The sequence below is a fragment of the Sturnus vulgaris genome, chromosome 16 (assembly GCF_052056855.1).
Source record: "Sturnus vulgaris isolate bStuVul1 chromosome 16, bStuVul1.hap1, whole genome shotgun sequence".
Lineage (NCBI taxonomy): Eukaryota > Metazoa > Chordata > Aves > Passeriformes > Sturnidae > Sturnus > Sturnus vulgaris.
The window spans coordinates 2,143,546-2,164,827 of NC_142258.1; the positions used below are offsets into that span (position 1 = coordinate 2,143,546).

Genomic DNA, 21,282 nt, shown 5'->3' on the forward strand with positions numbered 1-21,282 from the left:
GTTGGCTATTTAAAACCCGAATTCCTGAGGAATCGTGCCTTACAAAAGCATAGGAAAGCAGAAATGTGGAGCAAAACCCAGTTTGTGAGTCACTGCTTTTAAGTCAAAGGAAGGTCAGGCTGAGCGCTGCAAACTTCATCAAATCCTGGAATGGTTTGGGAAGGGACCTTAAAAATCATCTCGTTGCAAACTCTGCCAGGGGCAGGGTCACCTCCCACTGTCTCAGGTTCCAACCTGGCCTTGGAAACTTCCAGGGATGGAGCATCCACCATTTACAAGCCCAGCCCTTCCTCCCATGGAGCCACTATCAAATCTGCCACAGATTTGAGGTTTAAATACAGAAGAACAGGGACTGCAGTGAAACACCGAGTGAGCTGCACTAAAAGCAACTTGTTTAGAAATGCTGAACATTCCAATGCCTTGAACACCATCTGGGAAGCTCCAAATCTTCTGCAGCGAGCTGTGATTCTGGCTTAGCTGTTAACCTTGAGCTAGGCAGGGTTAAATTCTGGGTGAAAAAAATACAGGATCAGCACACATCTGATGGTATCAGCAGGAGCTGAAAGAATACTTCCCCCTTTTCTTCTTTGCAAGAAAACAGCAATGATGGAAACCCAATGTTTCTGTGCACGTTCATTAATCCTAATGGTCAGGTGCTGACAGCTCTAAAGGAGGAGAAGAAAGCTCTTGGTAAAAATAAAATGGGAAGAACGAGATTGTTCCTGCTGCCTTCTCTCCTGCCTGTGTTCCTTCCAGATCTGGGCAGACAGCTCTCCAGAGCAGGAGGCTTCCTCTCCATTCCCAGCTCCATCCCAGGTGTCTGTCTACATCATTAAGTGTGCAAATCAGCAAACCCAGCAAAAACCTCCTGCAGCTGGCACACTTCCATCAAAAAAACTGCTTTCTACCAACCAGATCAAGCCCCTTAGTGCAAGTAAAACAAACCAGCCAAGCAAAATCATTTATTTTTTGATTATTGTATCCTTGTTAATGTTTTAAATTGCAGTGTTCCTGCTACCCTGGGCAGGTACATGAGTGGTAGAGCTGCACCAGCTTTGCCCAAGCTGCACAGGGATGTTCCCTCCTGGTGGCCTCGTGGCAGTGAATTTACATCTCTTGTTTCATATTAGCAACGGGAGGTCACTGTGTTTGTCCTGTGATTTTAAAGCCAAGAGCTGGTGTAGAACATTTCCCACTTCAGCCCTGCCCCATCCCTCCCTGGAGCAGACTGTTCCTGGATATTGACCCGAGCCATCTCTGATCCTTCCCAGCCCACAACATTTCAGCCACGTTGGCAGAACCAGAGTCCAAGGCCATGATTTGCAGTCTGAGTTGGGCACCAGGAGCTGTGGCACCAGCCTGATAACCAGCAGAGCAACCTACATGGAGAGGGCAGCTCACAGACTCCCAGGATATCCTTGGAATATGCAAGGGACTCACAAGGAGCATCAAATCCAACTCGTGGTCCTTCATAGGACAGCACCAAGGATCAGGGACACCTTTCACTAGACCAGGTTGCCCAGAGGAGCTGTGGCTGCCACATCCCTGGAAGTGTTCAAGGCCAGGTTGGACAGGGCTTGGAGCTACCTGGGACAGTGAAAGGTGTCTCTGCCCTTGGCAGGGGTGGAACTGAAGGGTTTTTGAGATCCCTTCCAACCCAAATTGTTGTGTGATTCTATGAATCCCACCCTGTGCCTGAGAGCGTTGACCAAACACTCCTGGAGCTCTGGAAGCCTTGATGCCATGACCATTCCTTGGGGAGCCTGTCCAGTGCCCCAGAACCCTCTGGGTGAAAAACCTTTTCCTGATGACCTAAACTTTCCTGTCACAGCTTCATGCTGTGCCCTCAGGTCCTATCACTGGCCAGCAGAGATGAGCTGGTGACAGTGGATCCAGTGGGAGTAGAGGGACTTTTGCAAGGCAAGGAGGAGGAGGATAAGGATGGGATGTCTGGAATGCAAGAGGCTCTCCCAGAGAAGATGAGGAAGGCACATCCTCCCCCAGCTACCCTCCCAAGTAACCTAGGGAAGAGCAGCTGCCAGGGAGCCCCAGGAGGGCCTGTTCCACAGCCATAATGGGAATATCGCCCACGTGGGGCTGAGCACAACACTAATTAGCTAATGAGTTTGTTCCAAATGTCTGGCCACGGTGAGGGACAACAGGAGCAGCACTTTGAAAAGCCCCAAACAGTGACAAGTGCATTTGTCTCTTGTCACTGACCCCAGCCCTGCATTAACAAATAGGTCACAAACAACGGTGCTTTGCAGTGATCTAATCCTCCAGCCATATGTCGGCTGCCCGAAAAAACACTGCACTGAGAACGCCCCAAAGCTCTGCAGAAATCCCGAGGAAAACTCGATAAATATATCCCTGCCGTTTGAAATTTGATTTCCTCACTCTATTGTTCCTCATTTCCTGAGAGCTGGCTTGGTGGATCACATTTTCTGCTTCTGTCTCCAGTGCTTGTAAGCAAACAAGACTGAATCTCATTATCCTGATGCATGGCCCTGGCTGCGTGCAATCCGATCTCTAAATCACAGTCATTTTGCTCCATTACCGATTTTCCTTCCCACTCCTAACCTGCAGGTCTTCAGAGGAATCGATGCAGAAATAGAGACGAGCATCACCTAATGAAGGTGTGTTTAATGTTCAGCCTGGATTAAATAGCCAAGTGAAAAACTGTCTCGTGTCTCAGGAGGTTGGGCACCCTCCACTCCAGTGGCAGCTGGAGCTTCCCAGCTTTCCTGGGAAGCCACATGCTTCCACATGGGGTAAATGGGGACTTCAGTCCCTAAGAGTCCAATTTGGGAAATCTGCTAATTAAATAGTCTGGGCAAACACAATCATCATTGTCCTTAGAGCCAAAGCAGGGAGATGTTTCTCAACAAGCACAGACCCTCCCCGGAATTTTCTGAGCTGTCTGTGTGTTGCTGACAGTTATAGAGAATATATTCAGATTATACAACTTGATGTTCACCCCGGGTTATTCTCTCCTGGATTCATGAATATTTCATTGAAATATGCAAAGTCTGAGTTACAGTCTTGTCTGCTTCAATTAGACACACGGATCCACGGGGTCTGCAGCCCTACCACACTTCCAGAGTTTGTCTACAAGGCGAGGAGAACCAAAATAAGAGTTTAGCTCCCATCATATTTAGCCTGGCTTCTCCAAACCTCTTTCAATAAGGGAGAAAAGCAGGAGGATGGGAATGAGGGAGAGTAGAGCCCAGTGAGCTCTGCCTGAGTTCAGCTGGAAGCAGCCCAAGCTAATCAGAACAGAGCCAGCAGGAGGGGGTTCGTTCCCTTCGTGATGCAGACAAACTCGTAGAACTGTTTCCAATGCAAATATTCCTTTTGACAAGTTCAAAATTAATACACCTCTAATATGGGTATTCAAACCAGACCTTTTCTGAACACGTTGGCAGATTCATGAAAAGAGAAGGGAGAATGCAAGCCCAGCACATTCTGATTTTCTCAGAATGAATGTGCTCTGACAGTGCAAGAGGCAGTGACGTTCGAATGTGCTTAGTTCTAGTAATTACCAAGTGTTGTGTTTCTTTAGAAGCTGGAGCTGTTCTCCTCTGTGGGCACCTTCCCTCATTCCTTTCTCCTTACTGCTCCGGAGGTGCAGCTTCTCCCATGCCACAGCAAGAAGCCAAGGCTACTGTGCTGCTTACATTAAATCCCACTGAAGCCTGGGGGCGAAATTCCACAAGTTTTAATTGACCTAACTCAGGGTGTTGTGGTTCCTGCCCTTCCTCCACCACCCCTTCCCATTCCCTTCTTGCCACCAGCATCGGCTCATACCACCTGTGGTGAAGATTAATCACTTTTTGGGGGGGAGTGTTGCTTCTCAGCCAGTTCAGCTCCCTGAACCAGCTCACCAGAGGCTCAGATCAGCACCCACATCAGCAGAAAAGAGAGGACAGGGCCATGCAAGGCCACACTGATTGCTCAGGACGTATTTTTCTGGGTTTATAGGACACAAGGAACACTTTGACCTGAAGAGCCTGGATCTGCTGCTTGTTTCCAAGCTGGGATCACTCACCCATTAGGACCATCTGCACAGTTTGGAGTGGCAGGCTCAGGCCCAGCAAAGTCAGGCTCATTTATTGTTACCATCTGGCTCCCCAAAGCAAGCCACCAAGGCAGAGCCTGTACACTCCTGCTGGAGGACAGGCATTCCCTTTTGCTTGGTACAGTTTGTTCTATCCCTCTTGACTTCCTCCTTGTCACAACAAGAGGACTTCCTGCCAGGATGGAGCTGATGGACAAAGTCACCCATCAGAATTCCTCCTCCTCATTCCTGCAGCCACCCAAAGAATGTCACCCACAGAGTCTGACCCTCCCTTTTGCCCCAGGCCCATCCTCAGACTGATAGAAGCTCCATAATAACTTCCCAACTGCAGGATGACCTGTGCAGTTGCACAAGGATCTCACGTGGCCAGGGATTATCCTCACTCCTCCCAGCTGTTTCTAACCTTCAGGGAAAACGCCCTGTGGGGTTGGCTCTGAGGAACGTGCCAGGAGTTACACTCCTGGCTCTGCAGAATCTTCTGGAATTTGGGTCTCCTCTCTCCTGCTGGGACAGGGATTTTGGCTAATCCTGGCTGGAAAGGGTGGCAAAAGACTTTTATACTTGTAGAAGAAGGGGGGGAGTGATGTGTACCTACAACCAAGCACCCAGCCTGTGGCCACTGCTGGCCAAAGGACGTGGTCCAGCACAAGGAGTTTCATTTTTAAGCAGAAAATCCCAGAAAGACACACCTTCCCCACAGGAATCAGATTACCTGATTTATCACAGCAATTACCTGGGGAGAATCAGGGGTACCAACACTGAAATCAGCATTATCACACCACAGTGTGGTGCTTACAGAGATTTGGAGAGTCATCAGGACAAATGGAGCTTCCTTCCCATGTGCTCTGTTCCCAGAGCATTCCATGCCTGGAAAGCCACCTCAGCTCCAACCCTGGGATCTGAGCTGCACAGCTACAGCCAATTTTAGCTTGAATTTCAGAGCCTTGCTCTCTGACACAGAGATGTGACCCCCAAAGCAGAGCAAGCACTGGGAGCTGCAGGTATTTTGTATCTTTTAAACAGAGAGGCTGGAACAGTGCTGCCACATCCCTGGATTACAGCTGGAGGCCCATCACTGAGAAGCTGGGAGCTTTCCCCCTTGACAGATGAAAACTGAGAGCTGTCTGTTTGGTTTGTGTTTGCACAGCATCCAGCCAGTGGCTTAATTAGCTGGCCCAATTTCTGGGTTTCTGATTCCCACTTCTGCAAGTAACTTCCTCCATTCCCAGGCTCACAGAGCCAGTTGAAACTTTCATATCTGCATGCACAGTTATGACTCCAAACTTGTCCCTGCCGCCCCATCTCATCCTCAACAGGGCTTCCTGGAAACTTTCACTCTGTAAAAAAAACCCTAAACAACACTGCAGAGCTGTAAATACATGGTCCCTGTGTGATAAACAAGCAGATGAAAAAAATTCACCAGCTGGGCTGGAAGAGATTCATGACAAGCCATCAGGACTCCACAAAGCAAACAAACTGCACAGCACTGCAGGCAAGAATTCCTCCAGAACGGGTTCAATCCTAACACTACCCAGCCAAGCTGCTCCATGGATCAGCCCTGCTCTGAGCTCCTCAAAAACCTGGTGGAAGGGAAATGTCCCTCTCCAACAACAGCAAATCTCAGGAGCTATTTGAGCACCTTAGCCAGTCAAGCAGGTTATAATTGGCTGTAATTAATACTCCCACGAGCTTCCACATTCTTATGGACTGAGATGGAGAAATACAGGATTGTTCCCTGACCCTGTGAACACGACAGGAAGTCCAAGGGTTCTGTTGCCTTCTGATTTTTAGAAATCGAACATCTCTGATAGGAGAAGGTGAGAGGCAAACACCAGCACTGCTGGGAACTGGCTTTGCACAGCCCCATCTTTTCTGGGGCGCAAACCACAATAACCTCAATCAAAATTAACTGCAGAGCAAGTTGCTACAGACAGCGAGTTTCCTCTGTCCCTCAAGATGCTTCCACGTCACTCAGAGCATTTTGGGAAGGGCATGGGCTGCAAACCACACACAACCACAACAGATTTTAGTACTGAAAGTGGCCTTTGGTGAAACATCAGCTGAATAATCCACTCCAGAAGCACGAAAACTAAAGAAGCCCAAAATGCCTGATGTCATGAAAACCCCACATGTGTCACCAGCAGGCAGGAAAAAGGGTTTGTGGCACCTGCACAGCTCAGCTGGGAAGTCCTTTGCACTCAGCAGGATCTCCAGCACTTGGGGAGGAAGGGCTGGGCTGTGCAGGCCACTTCCTCCAAGAAGCCACCAACTGGCCCTTAAATAAAAACTGACAGGCACTTCCACACCAGCACCCTGAGCCTTGCTCTTCATTACCAGCACGTTGCAGAGTGTGTCTGCATCAGCTTTTCCAGCTTGCACTCGAGAGGGAAACGTGAGACTCCAGTGTTTTCCCTCCAGGCAGGGCAGGACCTCTTGTTTTGCTCTGAGATCAGAGCCTGGGGGAAGGCAGGGAACTGGAGATGCTGTCACTCAACGGGTGCCTCTTTCAAGATGCATCTTGCAGACACAGCTCCAGTTTGGGAGGTGCCCACAGTTGCTGAATCCAAGGAGAGCACAACGTGGAATTCTGTCTGCTCACTCACTTATTCCTCTTATCAGAGAATCATAGACTGGTTTGGGTAAGAAGGGATTATCCAGTTCCAACCCCCTGCCATGTGCAGGGACACCTTCCACTATCCCAGGCTGCTCCAAGCCCCATCCAGCCTGGCCTTGGACACATCCAGGGATGGAGCAGCCACAGCATCCCACACATCCCAACCCTCCAGGTTTTCTATTCCCATTCCATTATCAGGTCATCTTTGCCTCTGCAAGTCCCTGGGGATGCATGGGAATGGGCTGTGGGCAGCCTGCTCTAGTGCCTCCCCACCCTCACAGGGAAGAATTTCTTCCTAATATCTCACCTAACCCTGCTCTCCTTCAGCTTAGGGCCATCCCCTCTTATCCTATCACTACACACCCTGTGAAAAGACCCTCTACAGATAAATCCTCCCCTTATCCTCAAATACTTGCTATAAAAACTGCCAGTGCACAGATTTTGGACTGGACACCTGGTTTTAAGCAGGATGGATGTTCTTATCATCCCACACATTGGCTCCAGCCCTTCATGTTTATCGTCCTTCAGAGCAGAGGCCGAGAACAGCACCCACGTGCTGTTTTCCTCAGCTCTCCTGGGTTTCTCCCAAAAGCTCCTTTCCCCAGGTTCTCCATGGACTGACACATTTTCCACCCTCAAGCATCCCCTTGCAGACACTTGGCACGTTCCCTAAGCCTTCTGCACCCAGGGGTGCTCAGGGAGATCTAAACAGATGCCAAAATGATTTACTGAACTGTCTCTGCCCCAGGGAGCCAGGAACAGCACAAACACTGGTTTGCACAGCTGCAAACCACTGGAGGCTGCATTCCTGATCCTGAGTAGCAGGTATCAGAGTGGGACACAGAATCTGTGCCAATCTGGTTTCCAGAGGGAGAAGACACAGGTGCCCACACTGGGATGAGGCTGTAGCCTCTTCCCAAGCTGTTTTTGAGGGTGTCCCACACGATTCCAGTCCTTTGCACCCAGTCCACACTGTTCCTGTTGCTCCGGAGGATCCCTGAGCTCCTCTAGCACCTCACCCTCCACTTGGAGCTTGCCCACGATCAAACTCTTGCCCCTATTTCTCATCTGAGCCTTTCCAAGGCATCCTGTGCCCCGTGGTGCCTCCAGCCCTGCTCCCAGGCAATGCCAGAGGCTGAATCACAGAGTAGGCTGGGTTGGGACACACAAGGATCATTGATCCAACTCCTGGCCTTGCACAGACACCCCAACAATCCCACCCTGTCCCTGAGTGTTGTCCAAACACTCCCGGAGCTCTGGCAGCTTTGGGGCTGTGACCATTCCCCAGGGAGCCTGGGCAGTTCCCCAGCACTCGCTAGGGAAGAACCTTTTCCTAATATCCAACCTAAACCTCCCTGAGGGGAAATGGCACAGAAATCCCAGTTTCTGCAGCAGGGAGAACCAGCAGGGCCATTTCTCCAGCACAGCAGGACATCACCATGTAACTCTGACAAGTGGACATAACACACCACTGTGTCCTGCTGCCACTGCCTGCAGTGACCATCACCCCCCACCCCCCCAACAAAGCCCAAAAACCAGAAAAACCCAAACCCAGTTCCTCTTTCAGCCTGGGAGAGGAAGAGAAGGGAGGAAGGAAGATGACAAATCTGCATTTCAGATGCTGAAAGGAACACGGTGTAGAAACAGATATTTTACAGGATTTTGCCAAATGATTTGCTTGCTACTGCAAGTGCATCTTGTGCCAAACACACCTACATGGGGAGAGTTTTTATTACCTGTGCTAATGTTAGTGCCTTACATCATGAGCCCTGCCAGAGTGATGCTGTTCCTTTGCCATCAGCTTCACAGGGAGGGGGCTCAGCTCCCCATTTTCCTGAGGATCTCAAACTCTTCCATTGAAGCAAATGCTGTTTCCAGCTCTGCAGGAATACTTCAAGAGAAAGTAGAGCCTTGGCTTTCTATTTAAGATGCAGAATTGCCTCCTAGGAGTGCTGCATTTGCTAAGAGAGCAGAAAGCAAGAGCACACATCTTGGAGCAAAGCCCTGGGCAGCGTTCCTTTAACACTCAGATCCTGCTCTCATTTACACACAAATATCTGGAGAGGCTTCCCTGAAATCACCCTGGATTGCCACAGCTGATGTGTCAGAAATCACAACCCAACACAGCCCTTGGGAGGATTTCATCAGTTTTATTGCAGCTTCCTAAAATATCTGCGCTCAGTTTTTCCTTTTGCCTCGCACAGGCGGAAATCTCCACTCAGGAAAAGCGTCCTGAGAGGGCTCTGCCACCAAAGCTTTATTCAGCTTGGTTTTCCAAAGGGCAGCAGATGCAGCAGCACGGGGTGGGCTGGGACCGGCAAGGCCACGTGTGTGGATTCTCCCCTGTATCCCCTGAGGATGATTTCAGCCCCAGCTGATGACAGCCTGGGCAGAGTTTTCACAGCTCCTTAATTACCAAACATTTCCTGCAGATACTCAGCTGAGGAGAGCAGAGAGGTCAGAGCAATGAGAGACATCCCAACCCTGCATGAGACTTCAGAGAATCCAGATTATAGGAAAAAAGGGAGAACTGAACAGTGTGGCAACAGGAATAAATCAGAGTGACAACAGGGCTGGGGACTCTGGGGGGACTCCCGGGTGCATCCCCGGCAGGAAAAGGCAGCGTGGAGCATCCGGGGAATCCACAGCTGCACCTGCATCCGTCCGGCCACACACACAGAGGCTCTCAGTGCTCCATCTTCCCTCCGCTTCCTCCCTCTTGTCCTGCGCCTCTGTGTCCTGAATAGGCGGCTTCAGGAGCAGCACAGTGCCCGAATTCTCTGCGGTTCCGCGGCGCATCCGGCACCGCGCTCCAGCGGCCCCTCCGCCTCCTGCGCTGCCCGGGATGTGGCACCGCGCACATCCCCAGCCTCCTCCTCATCCTCATCCCTCCGTGTCCCCACGGCTGTCACCACCTGCCCTGGCACTGCCCAAATTCCTGCCACACCAGCAGCTCAGCCAAGCATGCCCCAGCCTCGGGTCACATCTAGACTGGTGGTCCCCCACAGTCACCTGGGAGGTGACACCTGGGCATGTCCCACCCTTCCCCAGCAGCCCTGAGGGGAGGGCACACCTGCCCAAAAGTCCCCCCAAGGCAGCAGGGTGGGTACAGAGCCGAAGGAGGAACCAGGGCCGCTCTTGCCACACTTTCAGAGGAAGGCATGACGTGAGCTGTGGCTTAATTGGTTATTAATAACTTCTTTGTTAACCAGCCAGCCCTAGGGAGGAACCGAAATTTGACTACCCCGCTGGAGAGCTCAGTCACCGGCAGCCAGCGATCATTCACAATTTCTCCCTACGGTTTTTTGTTTTTTTTTTTTAATTTATTTATTTTTCTGTCGTTCCTGGGAATCGCAGCTGCCCCCAGCTGAGTCACGGCGGTGCCCTCACCTACGCACATGGCACAGGCTTCTGCTGCGGTGGGTTTTTCTTTTTCATTCCTAGAAAAATAGCAGATGCTCCTATTGAGGGGGAGATTCTTGGAATCCATTCAGGCCCGGGGATGTGACCAAATTCCCGGTTCCCCTCAAACAAGCCCTGCGGGAACCGCGGAGCTCTCCTGCCCATGGGTGGTTCCTCTGCCAGCCCATGCCGAGGGCGAGGAGCCTCCCGCCGTGGCAAACAGCGACAGCAAACAGGCTCCACACCCAAACCCACGCCTCCTGCCCGCTTTCTTTGGAACCTGCAGTTAAAGGGAATCTTTTCATTGCCCCCCGTGCGAATGAAAGCAGTGCTGTGACATTCTGACAGAATGCAGCACAGGGGGATTTTCCAGCTTCGGCTCTCTGGGAATGGTTTCTGAGGACCCACAAGAACTGGCAGAGGATTCCTTATTCCTATCCATGCTGCAGCATGGAAATTTTAGCATGGGGACCTCAGCTTCTCCATAGCCCAGGGATGGAGGTTGGAGGCCAGACACAGCTGCTCATCCCATGAATTGCCATCAGACATTTCCATAGCAAGATTCAGCAGAAAACATTCATCCCACAGCTTAAAGCGGAGCCTGACCTGCCTGAGGGCACCCAGCACATCCCAGAGTTACCCCCAGGTGTGTCAGTGACCACAGCAAGGCCCCAGGACAGAGCCAAGGGACAGGACACCACGGCCATGGGGCACACGAGATCTGCTGCCAGCTGGGCACTGAGCACCTGCTCCAGGTGGATCTGGACACTCCATCCTCTCCAGGTCACACCAGGGAGGACACACGCAGCACACAGAGGGACAGCTCACCTTTTGCTCTTGGTGCATCCCAGGGGACAGCAGGGTCTCAGGAGCAGCTCCAAGACACAGCCACAAAAGAGAACACTCCCTCCTCATCTGCCCAAACCCCAGAAGTGGCCTCCACATCCTTTTATAGAGCCCAGGGAGGCAAATAACCTCCTGGTGTGCTGGCCTTGATGATTAATTAGTTAATGGTTCACACCTCTGTAAACGATCCTGGCCTGAGCCCCCATCCCATAGCCAGGTACCGACAGTGACCTCATCCAGCAGCCCAAAACTGAGTCCTGGGAACTCCCAGGGAGCCCCCACTGTTTGTTCCCCCGAGGCTGCTCTGTCTGGGCTCCCCCTCCTCACCAGAACAGTGTTTGGCCCTTTCCCAGGAGTCCAATCCCAGCCACCATCCAAGGCTGTATGTAGACTTGAAGAGTGTCTGGGATGAGTGGTCCTTTCTTGTAGGTTTGGGGTTGAATTCCACACCCGAGGCTTCATGACTTCCAGTCCTTTCCCAGATCCACTTTTGGGGCCAAAAGCAGAAAGTGAGGTCCAGCCCCCTGCCCTCCCATGAGAGCCCAATCCCACTTCCCAACCCACCTACATCACAGACAAGCAGGCCCTGCTCTGATTCACCAGCCCAAAAACCCCAATGCCAGCCCCAACCACCCTCGCTGATCCCGAGGAGATGCAGCTCCACATCTGGAGACCACCAGCGCCTCAAGGAGCCTTTCATGGCCACAGAGGACCAAGTGTGGCCAATTGCTCCTCCTGTAGATGTTTTCCTACAGGTCCTGTGGGACAATGTGAGGTCCAGAGGGGTCTGATCCTCTGTCCTCAGCTACCCCAGGGTGTAAATTGTGACACAGGTTTCTCAATGTGGGCTGAGAAGTTGAGTTACACACTGGATCTGATGCTCAGGAGTCACCGATGTGGCGTCTGCTCTGGGGAGAAAGTGCTGACACTGAGATCCTGTTTGGGGGCCCTGACGTGGCATTTTCTAGCCCAGGATGTCACTTCCTCTCTGTGTGGGGCCTCAGTGGGGCTCCTGCTTCCTCAAGAGATATCCAGATCCCCATGGGAAGGACTGATTCCATCCCTGGGCACACAGGCAGCTACAGCCTTTATCCTACAGGGTTTATCCACATTCACCATCCCAGGCAGGAGCTGTGCTGCATTCCCAGCCCCCAGCACAACGCTGTGCTGTGGGGCACCATCCATCCCTCTCCCTGCTCTGGGAGCAGAGCCCTGGAGCTGCAATCATCCAGCTCGCCTTGCCCAGCCCTGCACGACCCAGGCCCAGCTTAAAGCCCCTCGGGAGGCAAAGCCAGGCTTGAGACACCCCCTCCTCTCCCATGGTCACTGAGAAGGAGCTGGGGAGCCCGGACTGGTGTCCATCACAAAGCTCCCCAGGATGCAGAGGAAGGGGAAGAGGCTCCCCTTCCTCTCCTTCCTCCTCTTCCTCCCTCCCGCGTGGGGATTTTGCAGCCAGGTAAACACAGGATGTTGATGAAACAGGGCTGGGCACATTGGGCAAGCCAGGAGTCAGCAGGAGCTACAGTCAGCTCCCAACTCCTGGAATGGCCCGGGAAAGGACAAAGCCAGAGCCCCCGGCACCTTCCTCCTCCTGTCCCCAGGGTCACAGAACTCCCCTGGTCACAGGGAGAGGCAGCGTGGGCTGGTGGCCAAAGCCAGGGCAGGGCTCTGCTCTGTGCCCTGGGGTGATTCATGGGATCCCTTGGGATCTCCTTGCAGGCTGAGCTGGACTCATGACCTAACTCCAAAGTTCAAGTTTTGTCACCCAACCAACAGCAGCCGTGTGGCACCTCCTGTGTCCCTCTGAACCCTGGAGACATGCAGGGCACAGGGACGAGGGGTCAGATGCCCCAGGACCCCACCCTGCCGGGCATTGGCTCACGGCTGGCACAGCGATTTGGGATGGGGTACCCGGGGACCAGCAGCGTTTGGCTCCCAACCCAGAAAAGGGGCCACAGATTGCTCTGGCACCAGCCCAGCCCCTCCTGGGCTGCAGGAGCTGCTGTCACCCCCACAGTGACCACGTAATTAGAGCCCGTGTGGAGGGCCAGGTGGCGCTGTCCCCAGTGTCCCCAGTGTCCCCAACGTCCCCAGCGTCCCCAGTGTCCCCAGTGTCCCTTGGGGCACTGCTGCCATCTGCTGGCAGGATCCCACCCTGCTCCTGAGCCTGGCCACTGCGCCAGGCCTGGGGACCCTCTGTGACCCCACCACTGTCCTGTGCCCCCTCCCAGGCACTGCGGAACCACTTGTGGCTCCAGCCCGGACACCCCAAGATGCCCCCAAAGCCTCCCTGCTGGCCCAGGAAGCCAAACCTCAAACTGCTCCTGGAGTCCTCCCCTGGCACACCCCAATAAGCCACTCCTGGGCTGGAGATTTCTCCCCCACCAACCGCTTCCAGTGCCCAGACACTCTCCCTGTCCTGATCTCCATGTGGGATGGCCTGGAGTGGCCTTGGCATCACCCAGTTTGGGCTGAGGGACCAGGGACAGGATCAGGCCCTTGGCCACAGCCGTGGTGGAACAGCAGCTCTGCTGGGCTGCTCTCCCCAGGGAACATCCAGCTCCCTCCTCCCCATGGCTGCTGAGGGGCAGAGGAAGCTCATCCCAAGATGATTTCCTGCTGCATCCCCATGCCCTGGGTCTCTCTGGGATGTGGGGATTTGCTGGATCCCATCCTCCATGTGACAGCCGAGCACACACGGAGCCTCTTCCCACGGCTTCCCTGACCTTCCCAGCATCTCCATGTCCCCTGGGACCAGCACATCCCAGGATAATCATCGCAGCTTGTGCCTCCACCTCCCAGCACATCCCTCTCCACTTCCACAGGCACTGAGGACCTCCGTGGGGTCTTACAGGGAGTTTCCTTTTCGGATACAGTCGGGAAGTGGGAATAAGGTTTGGGAAAGGCAAATCGCCGAGCCCGTGTCCCCACAGTGGCCCTACAAACACCATGGCTCATCCCACCCCGGCCAGATGGCAGCAGCATCCTGCTCCTCACTGGAAAATGCCCAAATCCATGGGCAGGGACTGAGCTGCAGCTGTCCCTGGTTTAATTCCTCGCAGCAAAGCCAGGCAGTGTCTGGCGGATTTTCCATGCCCCAGCCCACACACAGGAAGGCTGAACAGCTCCGGAGACCTTCCTGCTGGGAATGATACCCAGCCCTGCACACTCAGTGCCTGACGCCCACGGGAGCAGCGGGAAGTTTTAGTGCTCAGTTTTAGTCTAAAAGGGATTTTTATTCCCTAAGCCCTGCAGAAAAACAATTGAAAAAAAATCAAACCTCTCAAGGGGCCACAGCCCAAAGAGCCAATATCAGTTGTGCTGAAAGCTCGCTGTTCAGAGCTGAGACACGGAGTGTTCGCCCTGAATTCCAAAGAAACCAGGTGTGTGTATCCACCCACCTCCCTCCGCCTCCGCCCTTCCCACCCGCCGCGAATTTCTTACTTCTGGAGCAACCCTTCCCACCGAGCCCCCTTTTGGCAGCTCAGCCAGAGACTCCCCCACCAGCACCGCCTGTGCTCTCCAAACACCTTCCCAAAACCCTCCACCCGTGCCCAGCCCATCATCATCCCGCTTTCATTCTGTCCCGCCCGCTGCCCACCGCTCACCGCGGAGGAACTTCCAAATCCTCTCTGCCATCCTTCCACACATGCATCCCCTGGCACCCGGGTGGGCTGGCACGGCTCTCCCCCCCCGCCTCCGCCGCACATCTGGGCAGCTGTGGCCGCGACAGGGCCCGCGTGGTGCCCCGGCAGCGCTGACATCAGCGCGGTTTCCTGCCCGCCGGCGCCGCCGCACCGTGCGCGCAGCCCCGACCCCACAGCCCCGCGGGCTGCGAGCCCCAGGCGGCCCCGGGACCCCTCCAGCAGACCCCCCGAGAGCCATGGAGTCGGTGGCCCTGTACAGCTTCCAGGCGACGGAGAAGGACGAGCTGCCCTTCCAGAAAGGGGACACCCTGAAGGTACAGGGGACAGGGGTCACCAGCCCCGGGGGGGGGGGGTTGGATGCTGTCGCTTTGTAGGGACAGAGTGGGCACATGGTGACACCGGTGCGTTCTTTGTCCCTGACTTGAATGCTTCTGGGGCTTTCTGTGGGATGTGAGGAGCCCACCTCGAGGATTTTGGAGTGTGGAGTAGCATTCCCTGCTTGCCTGTGTCAGCAGGCACAACTTCAGAGGACACCCCCAGCTGGGACACGGCATGTGGCCTCCCTGGCCATCAGTGCCACCAGCTGTGCTCTGTCCCTCGGGGCTGGGACACGTTTTTCCTGTCCGAGGGGCACTGGAGGACACAGGGGTCCAGCAGCAGGGATCACCAAACACCCCCTCAGGCACTGGCATTGGGGTGGGCTCTTAGATGCCACCTAGGAATCCCAAAAAAAGCTCCAGGGGGGCTCAGAACATCCCTGGGGAGCAGCAGCCCCGCGATGGGAGTGAGGGCAGCCCCTCCCTGCCCATCTGCTCGTCCCTCTCGGGCTCTTCCCGGACCCCTGGCACTCTGTAGCCCCCCGGGGAGGGCGGGGGCACAGCCGGGCTGGATCCCAGAGCCCCAAACCCTCCGTGCCGTCCCTGCCTCCCGGCGTGTTTTCCCCGTGCCCTGACCCGGGGTTTCGGATCCTGTTTTCACAGCTGTGCCGGCCCCGGGCCCCTGCGTGGGAGGCTGGAAAATGTTGTCACACGGAAGCGGTGTCAGCACCCACTGTCACCGTCCCGGGGGACAAGGGGGCCTGGTTCATGTCCTGGCTGCTCCACGGACGGATTTCACACTCTTCCCTGGGCTGGGGATTGGGACAAGACCAGGCACCTTCCAGCTCTGTGACCCCAAAGCCCCCAGAGCGTGTCAGCACTGTCAGAGCCCCCTTTTCCCAAGGGATGGCTGGGGGGGTGTGCATGGGGTCCCACTCAGCCCCTCTCCCCGGGGAATGGCAGCCCCTGACACCTCCCTGCTCCTCTTCCACCTCAGATCCTCAACATGGAAGATGACCAGAACTGGTACAAGGCTGAGCTGTTCGGCTGCGAGGGCTTTGTCCCCAAAAACTACATCAAGGTCAAGCCACACCCGTGAGTACCATGCCACCAGCCAGGCAACAATCCCAATTCCCAAAGGTCTGCCACGAGCCAGGGTAGTCCCACACTTGGGGAAACTGAGTCACAGAGACGGGGTCTGTCTGCCAGGTCAGCCTGCCAGTGCCACCACAGCCCGAGGAGCAGCACACCCACATACCCCCAAAAATGCAGCCCTCACACCGAGCTGCCGCTAAATAAATGATAATTGGGGAACAACAAAGCGTTATGGGATTACGACTGCATTAAACTCAATCCTATTACCACGTTATTAAAGCCCAGCCTAATCCATCGCTGACTGAACCTGTGTTTTATGTATCCTTAGCCCCTGGTAAATCACATTTAAATGTCAGAGCGAACGCGTGGGCTCGGGGCAGCCCGGGGCACATCCCACTGCTTCTCCAGCTTGGGATAACAGCCACGACGGGCGAGACCCAGCCTCTTCCACGCAGCACCTGCAGGGCTGGCTCTGTGCTAAACTCCGTGGCTGATCATTCACCGAGAAATTTCTGCAGCAGCAGAGAATCTTCAGGGCCCGGGGACCCGAAAGAGCCGGGCACAGCCTTAGCAAGGGTGGGACACGGGGACTCTGCTCCTGCAGCTCCCCTGGGCAGGGCGGGCAGGAGGGGTTTGTCCTGGCAGCGAGGGGGTTCTGCTCTACGCCTGGGAGGGCTGTTCCCACGAGAGGACAAGGGACACGGAGGAGGGGACAGGCAGCAAAGCGGGTGACAGGCCAGGTGACAGGATGCGGTCTCGACTGTCGGTAACGCTGCGCTCGCCCCGAGCGGAGGGGGCAGCGCCCCCACAGCACCCCAAAAATGCAGGGATGAACTGAGAGGGGGAGGGAAGGGAGAATCTGCCGGGAGAGGGTCCCAGCCCTGTGAGGAGCCCGGTGGGCGCTCCTGTCCTGGGAATCTCGGTGCCTCCGCCCCGCAGGGTGCGGATCCGGCTCTGGGGTGTCCCGGGGTGCCCGAGGGTGCCCGCGGGGCTCAGCCCGGTGCCCCTGGCAGGTGGTACGCGGGCAGGATCTCCCGGCACCTGGCAGAGGAGAGGCTGCTCCAGCGCAATCACCTGGGAGCCTTCCTGATCCGCGACAGCGAGAGCGCCCCCGGAGAGTTCTCCCTCTCTGTCAGGTAAGAGCCTTTGGGGCAGAAGGGAAAGGGAAAGGGGTGTCTACAGTCCCCGCTTTGGGGCATCGGGCCACCCTCGTGTGTGCTGGGGAAGGGCTGAGCACCCTGCCCTGCCCTGGACACCCCAGAGGGGCTGAGGAGCCCCAGCACATCCAGCACAGCCTCGCACAGGACCTTCCCCTCCTTCCTCTCCTCCACAGCTCCGCCTCCATCCCCGCTCTTCCTGCTCCCTGCGCCGCTGCCTCGCTTGGAGTCCCTCGCAGGGACACCCCTAAACACCTGAACATCACCCGTGGGTGATGACGGGGCTGGGGCCGAGCTGCAGGCACCGCCCGGGGGAACAAAGCCCGGAGCATCCCCAGGGATGAAGGCTGCGGCATCCCCAGGACTTCGGCGCAGGGCAGAGTTTGTCTCCGAGCATCTCGCCCCTTCCCTGCTCCGGCCTGGAGAGCAGTGGGTGGCCCCAGGCCAGCCAGGCACTTTCTCACACTTTCAACCCCTAATTGAACGTTTCTTGCCCCTAATGAGAGGGAGCCGTGCTCTGCCGTCGGTGCTGCCCCTGCCCGGGGCACCCCGACCTCTGAGCCCAGGCACACGCTGTGGGGTGACAGCAAGGGACGAATCCTGCCTGCCCCATCCTCCTGCAGCGCAGGGGTCCCCAGGAGCGCTGGGAAGAACAATCCCAGCCTCTGCAGCCTCCTGGCGTGTGCCGAGACTGCAGCTCTCACCCCGCCTTCCTCAGATGTGGCCCTGGACAAAGCCAGCTGCCCTCCACGTGGGTGGCACTGCCATCCCTGAGCCCCGCTGTGCCGGGGCCGGGCACCGAGTTCTGGCTGCCCCTGGGGTGAGTTGGGCAGGGCTCAGCTCATTGTGGGTCCTCATTTCAGGGCCAGGAATGACCCCAGTGCCACCAACACCCCCACTCCATGGCAGGAAGGGTGCAGTGAGACCCATGTGCTCACCCCGACCTTGCCGGCACCGCCAGGCTTTACCCACCTCAGGGGACGCTGCCAGGATGTCCCCAGGGTGACCTCCATCCTCCTTCTGCAGCTACGGGAAGCACGTCCAGCACTTCAAGGTGCTCAGGGAGAGGAACGGCAAATATTTCCTCTGGGAGGAAAAGTTCAACTCCCTCAACGAGCTGGTGGATTTCTACAGGACCACCACGATCTCCAAAGAGCAGGAGCTTTTCCTGTGCGACAAGGACCACACCCAGGAGGTACCACCATGGGCGCGGCCATGGGTCCCAAACCCCTGCTCAGTGTCCCTGCAGAGGGGGACAGGGACATCCCTGGCTGGCACAAGAGGGTGCAGCAGCCTGAGACAGGCAGTGCTGCAGGGAGGAGCAGCTCAGCAGGGCAGGGCAGGGCACAAATCACTGTCCCATCACTGTCCCTCGGGCCAGGGGTGATGCCCAGGGCAGGTGGCAGAGCCCAACCAGATCAGGACAGGGCACAGCCAAACTCCAACAAAGCCAAGGCCTGGGGCAGCGCTTGTGGAGGTGGCAAAACTGGACTTTGGGAGCTGGGATAGGGAAGGCTCCAGCATCTGGAAGGACCTGGGAAGGAAAGGGTGCCAGCTGCCTCCAAGGGTCCCCTGGGTACCCATCTTGGGTCTCCCAGCAGCAAGAATAGGGAATCTTGTGCCCTGGGATGTTCCCCTGCACCTGGGGGTGTCCCCAGCACTCCACTCTCCCCTTTTCTAGCTTCTGTCTCTTCCAAGCCGGCAGCCCAAGGCTCGTCCTCATCCCGTGGTGGCACAGTGTCCCCATCAGAGTACCCAGTGCCGGGGGTTGGCAGGTGGGGACCCCTCTCCTCCCGCCAACCGCTGCCCTCGGCTTCCCTGCAGGTGAAGAGACCCCGATTCGTGCAAGCCCAGATCGACTTCTCAGCCCAGGAGGGCTCCCAGCTGCCCTTCCTGCGTGGGGACATCATTGAGGTCCTGGACTGCCCCGACCCCAACTGGTGGCAGGGGAAGATCTACGGCCGGGTCGGGCTCTTCCCCCGGAGCTACGTCCAACCCCTCCGCAAGTGACCTCACCCCGGTGACCGGGCGGGACCCGGCCCCTTGTCCCTACCCACGCACACGGCCTGGGTGTCCCTTTGTCCCCAGAATGGTGCCTGACACTCCCTGTGACACCCTGGAGCCTCAGCTGTGACCCCCCAGCCCAGGGATGGGGCTGGCAGCTCCAGAAAATGTGAAGTGTTCAACCACGGCCATAAAAACTTCCCCAGAGCCACAATCCCGTGGGATGAGAGCAACAGAGGGACTGAGCCCAAAACCCCAAACCTTGGCTCCTCTCCAAATCCCAAAAGCAAAGCCCCAGCTCCAGGGAGGGAGGCAGCCAGGACACAACCAGGATCCATAACTCCACGGAGGAATTCCAGGACTCAAGGCGCCAGGGAAGGCTCATCCAGGGGGATTCCATGCTGCAGGTGCTGTTCATAGCTGCAAATTGTAGAGCTTTTTTATATTATTTTTTATATTTAGGGCCAGTAAAATGTGTTTGGGTGTTGCCCTCGAGTGTGGCTGCTCCTTTTCCAGCACTGCCAAGGTGGTCCCGTCCCTCCATTCACACAGGTGCTGCTTCACTGCGGTTTTGCTTCCCTGCAGCCCCCATTTCCCCACCCCAATGCCTATCCCAAACCCCTCCCAGGGATTTTCTGCCCCCACAAATGCCCCCCACACCTCACAGCCCCTGGGATGCACTCAGGGAATGCAGCGCTCAGAACACCCAACTCGCTGCACCAGTGGATTTAAACATCACGTCCCAAACAAATAAAAAATACCACCCAAATCCTCATTTTTCCCCTCTCCAAGCACCTCTTTGCCATCCCAGGAGCTGTCGGGGCATTAGGCAAAATAGGCAGAAAATATTGACACAGGCAATGGACACTTCCACAGTGAAAAGCCACCATGGGCATGGGTGCTCTCTGGCCAGATTTGGGTAATGCTTGGTGCAGCCAAGGCACCCAGCTGAGAGCTGGGGACATGGACTGAGCTGCCCCATGCTCAGGTCACCCAGCCAGGCTGGGACAGGGACAGGAGGCTGTGTTAGTCCCCAACATCACCCTGACCCCATCCCTGCCCAAATCTCAGCCACACCCCACAGCATCACCCTCGTCTGAAGTATGAGGCACTGGCCAGACCCCAGATTTTGGGCTCAGCCTGGGCAGGACTCACCCCAAAGCTGCTGCATTTATAGCTCAGCCCAGCTTATTTACAGCTCCACAAATTTTCCTACATCTCCATCTGCTCATCTCAAAAAGCAGAAGAGAAAATAAAAGAAAAATGAATCCATGAAAACAGCTCTAGCTGGAACTGCCACTGCCGCGTGGTGCTGCAGGAAGAGGAAACAGCCGGAGCATAAAATGCACGCCCTGATCCATGGGGAAGGAGAATTCCCTCTGTCTGGAATGTCTGTGAGCCACAGAGGAGAGAATCAAAGGATGATGGAACGGTTTGGATGGGAAGGGACCTTAAAGCTCATCTTGTTCCACGCCCTGCCATGGGCAGGGACACTTTCCTCTAGACCAGGTTGCTCTAAGCTGTCCAGCCTAGTCTTGAGGCTAAAAGATCTTGGAAAAGCAGGAATGTCGGAGTGAGGCGGGAGCTGGGTGTGCCAGGTGGCCGAGAGCTGCTGATCCGGGCAGGGAATGCAGAGCAGCCCCCGGCACAGCCCGGGCTGGGGGAATTCGGGAAGGATCAGATGTTCCCATCACCACACCCCCACCTTGGCATGGAGCAGCATCCAACACCAGCGGGAGTTTCCAGCCGGGCACCACGGCTGCAGCAGGAGCTCAAACCCCCAGGTCTGGGAACTTGGAGCTCTTTGCCAGCCCACAATCAAAGCCCTTTCCTCAGGGCTGGAACGAGATGATCTTTAAGGAACCTTCCAGCCCAAACCATGATCCCGGGATGTGGCATTCCCATCCTGGTGGGTGCGGGAGCAGTTGGGACCCCCTAACAACCACTCAGAACCCAACCCACCTTTCTCCACGCTGAAGGAAAACCTCAAACTTGCAGCTTAAACAGCTTTTTTCCCCTCTCCCAAGCACATTTCCTCGGCTTTACCCCTACGATCCGCAGCGTCCTGCTCGCACTAATCACTGAGGAAGTTGCCCGGGATCCACCGCAGCAGCGACTCCCG

At 55.8% G+C, this 21,282-nt stretch overlaps 2 protein-coding genes across 2 annotated transcripts in view; one reads left to right on the forward strand and one right to left on the reverse strand.

Annotated features, from left to right (window-relative positions):
• EPN2 (epsin 2) overlaps positions 1–14,568 on the reverse strand; it is a 58,470-nt gene extending 43,902 nt beyond the window's left edge. The window contains exon 1 of the mRNA XM_088174241.1: positions 14,549–14,568. The gene's annotated coding sequence lies outside the window, so the exon portion shown is untranslated. The remainder of the gene's footprint in view (positions 1–14,548) is intronic.
• Positions 14,569–14,714: 146 nt separating this feature from the next.
• GRAP (GRB2 related adaptor protein) lies at positions 14,715–19,650 on the forward strand. Its single transcript, XM_014894418.2, has 5 exons — positions 14,715–14,901; positions 15,902–15,999; positions 17,013–17,135; positions 18,183–18,351; positions 18,981–19,650. The coding sequence occupies exons 1-5, from the start codon at positions 14,824–14,826 to the stop codon at positions 19,164–19,166; spliced, it is 654 nt and encodes a 217-aa protein (XP_014749904.2). The 5' UTR covers positions 14,715–14,823; the 3' UTR covers positions 19,167–19,650.
• Positions 19,651–21,282: the final 1,632 nt, after the last annotated feature.

Excerpts from the sequence above, each read along its gene's own strand:
- GRAP (XM_014894418.2), top strand. The coding sequence starts at position 14,824 with ATGGAGTCGGTGGCCCTGTACAGCTTCCAGGCGACGGAGAAGGACGAG. Across the intron at positions 14,902-15,901 it reads AGAAAGGGGACACCCTGAAG|ATCCTCAACATGGAAGATGA; the intron begins GTACAGGGGACA and ends CTTCCACCTCAG. Across the intron at positions 16,000-17,012 it reads ATCAAGGTCAAGCCACACCC|GTGGTACGCGGGCAGGATCT; the intron begins GTGAGTACCATG and ends TGCCCCTGGCAG.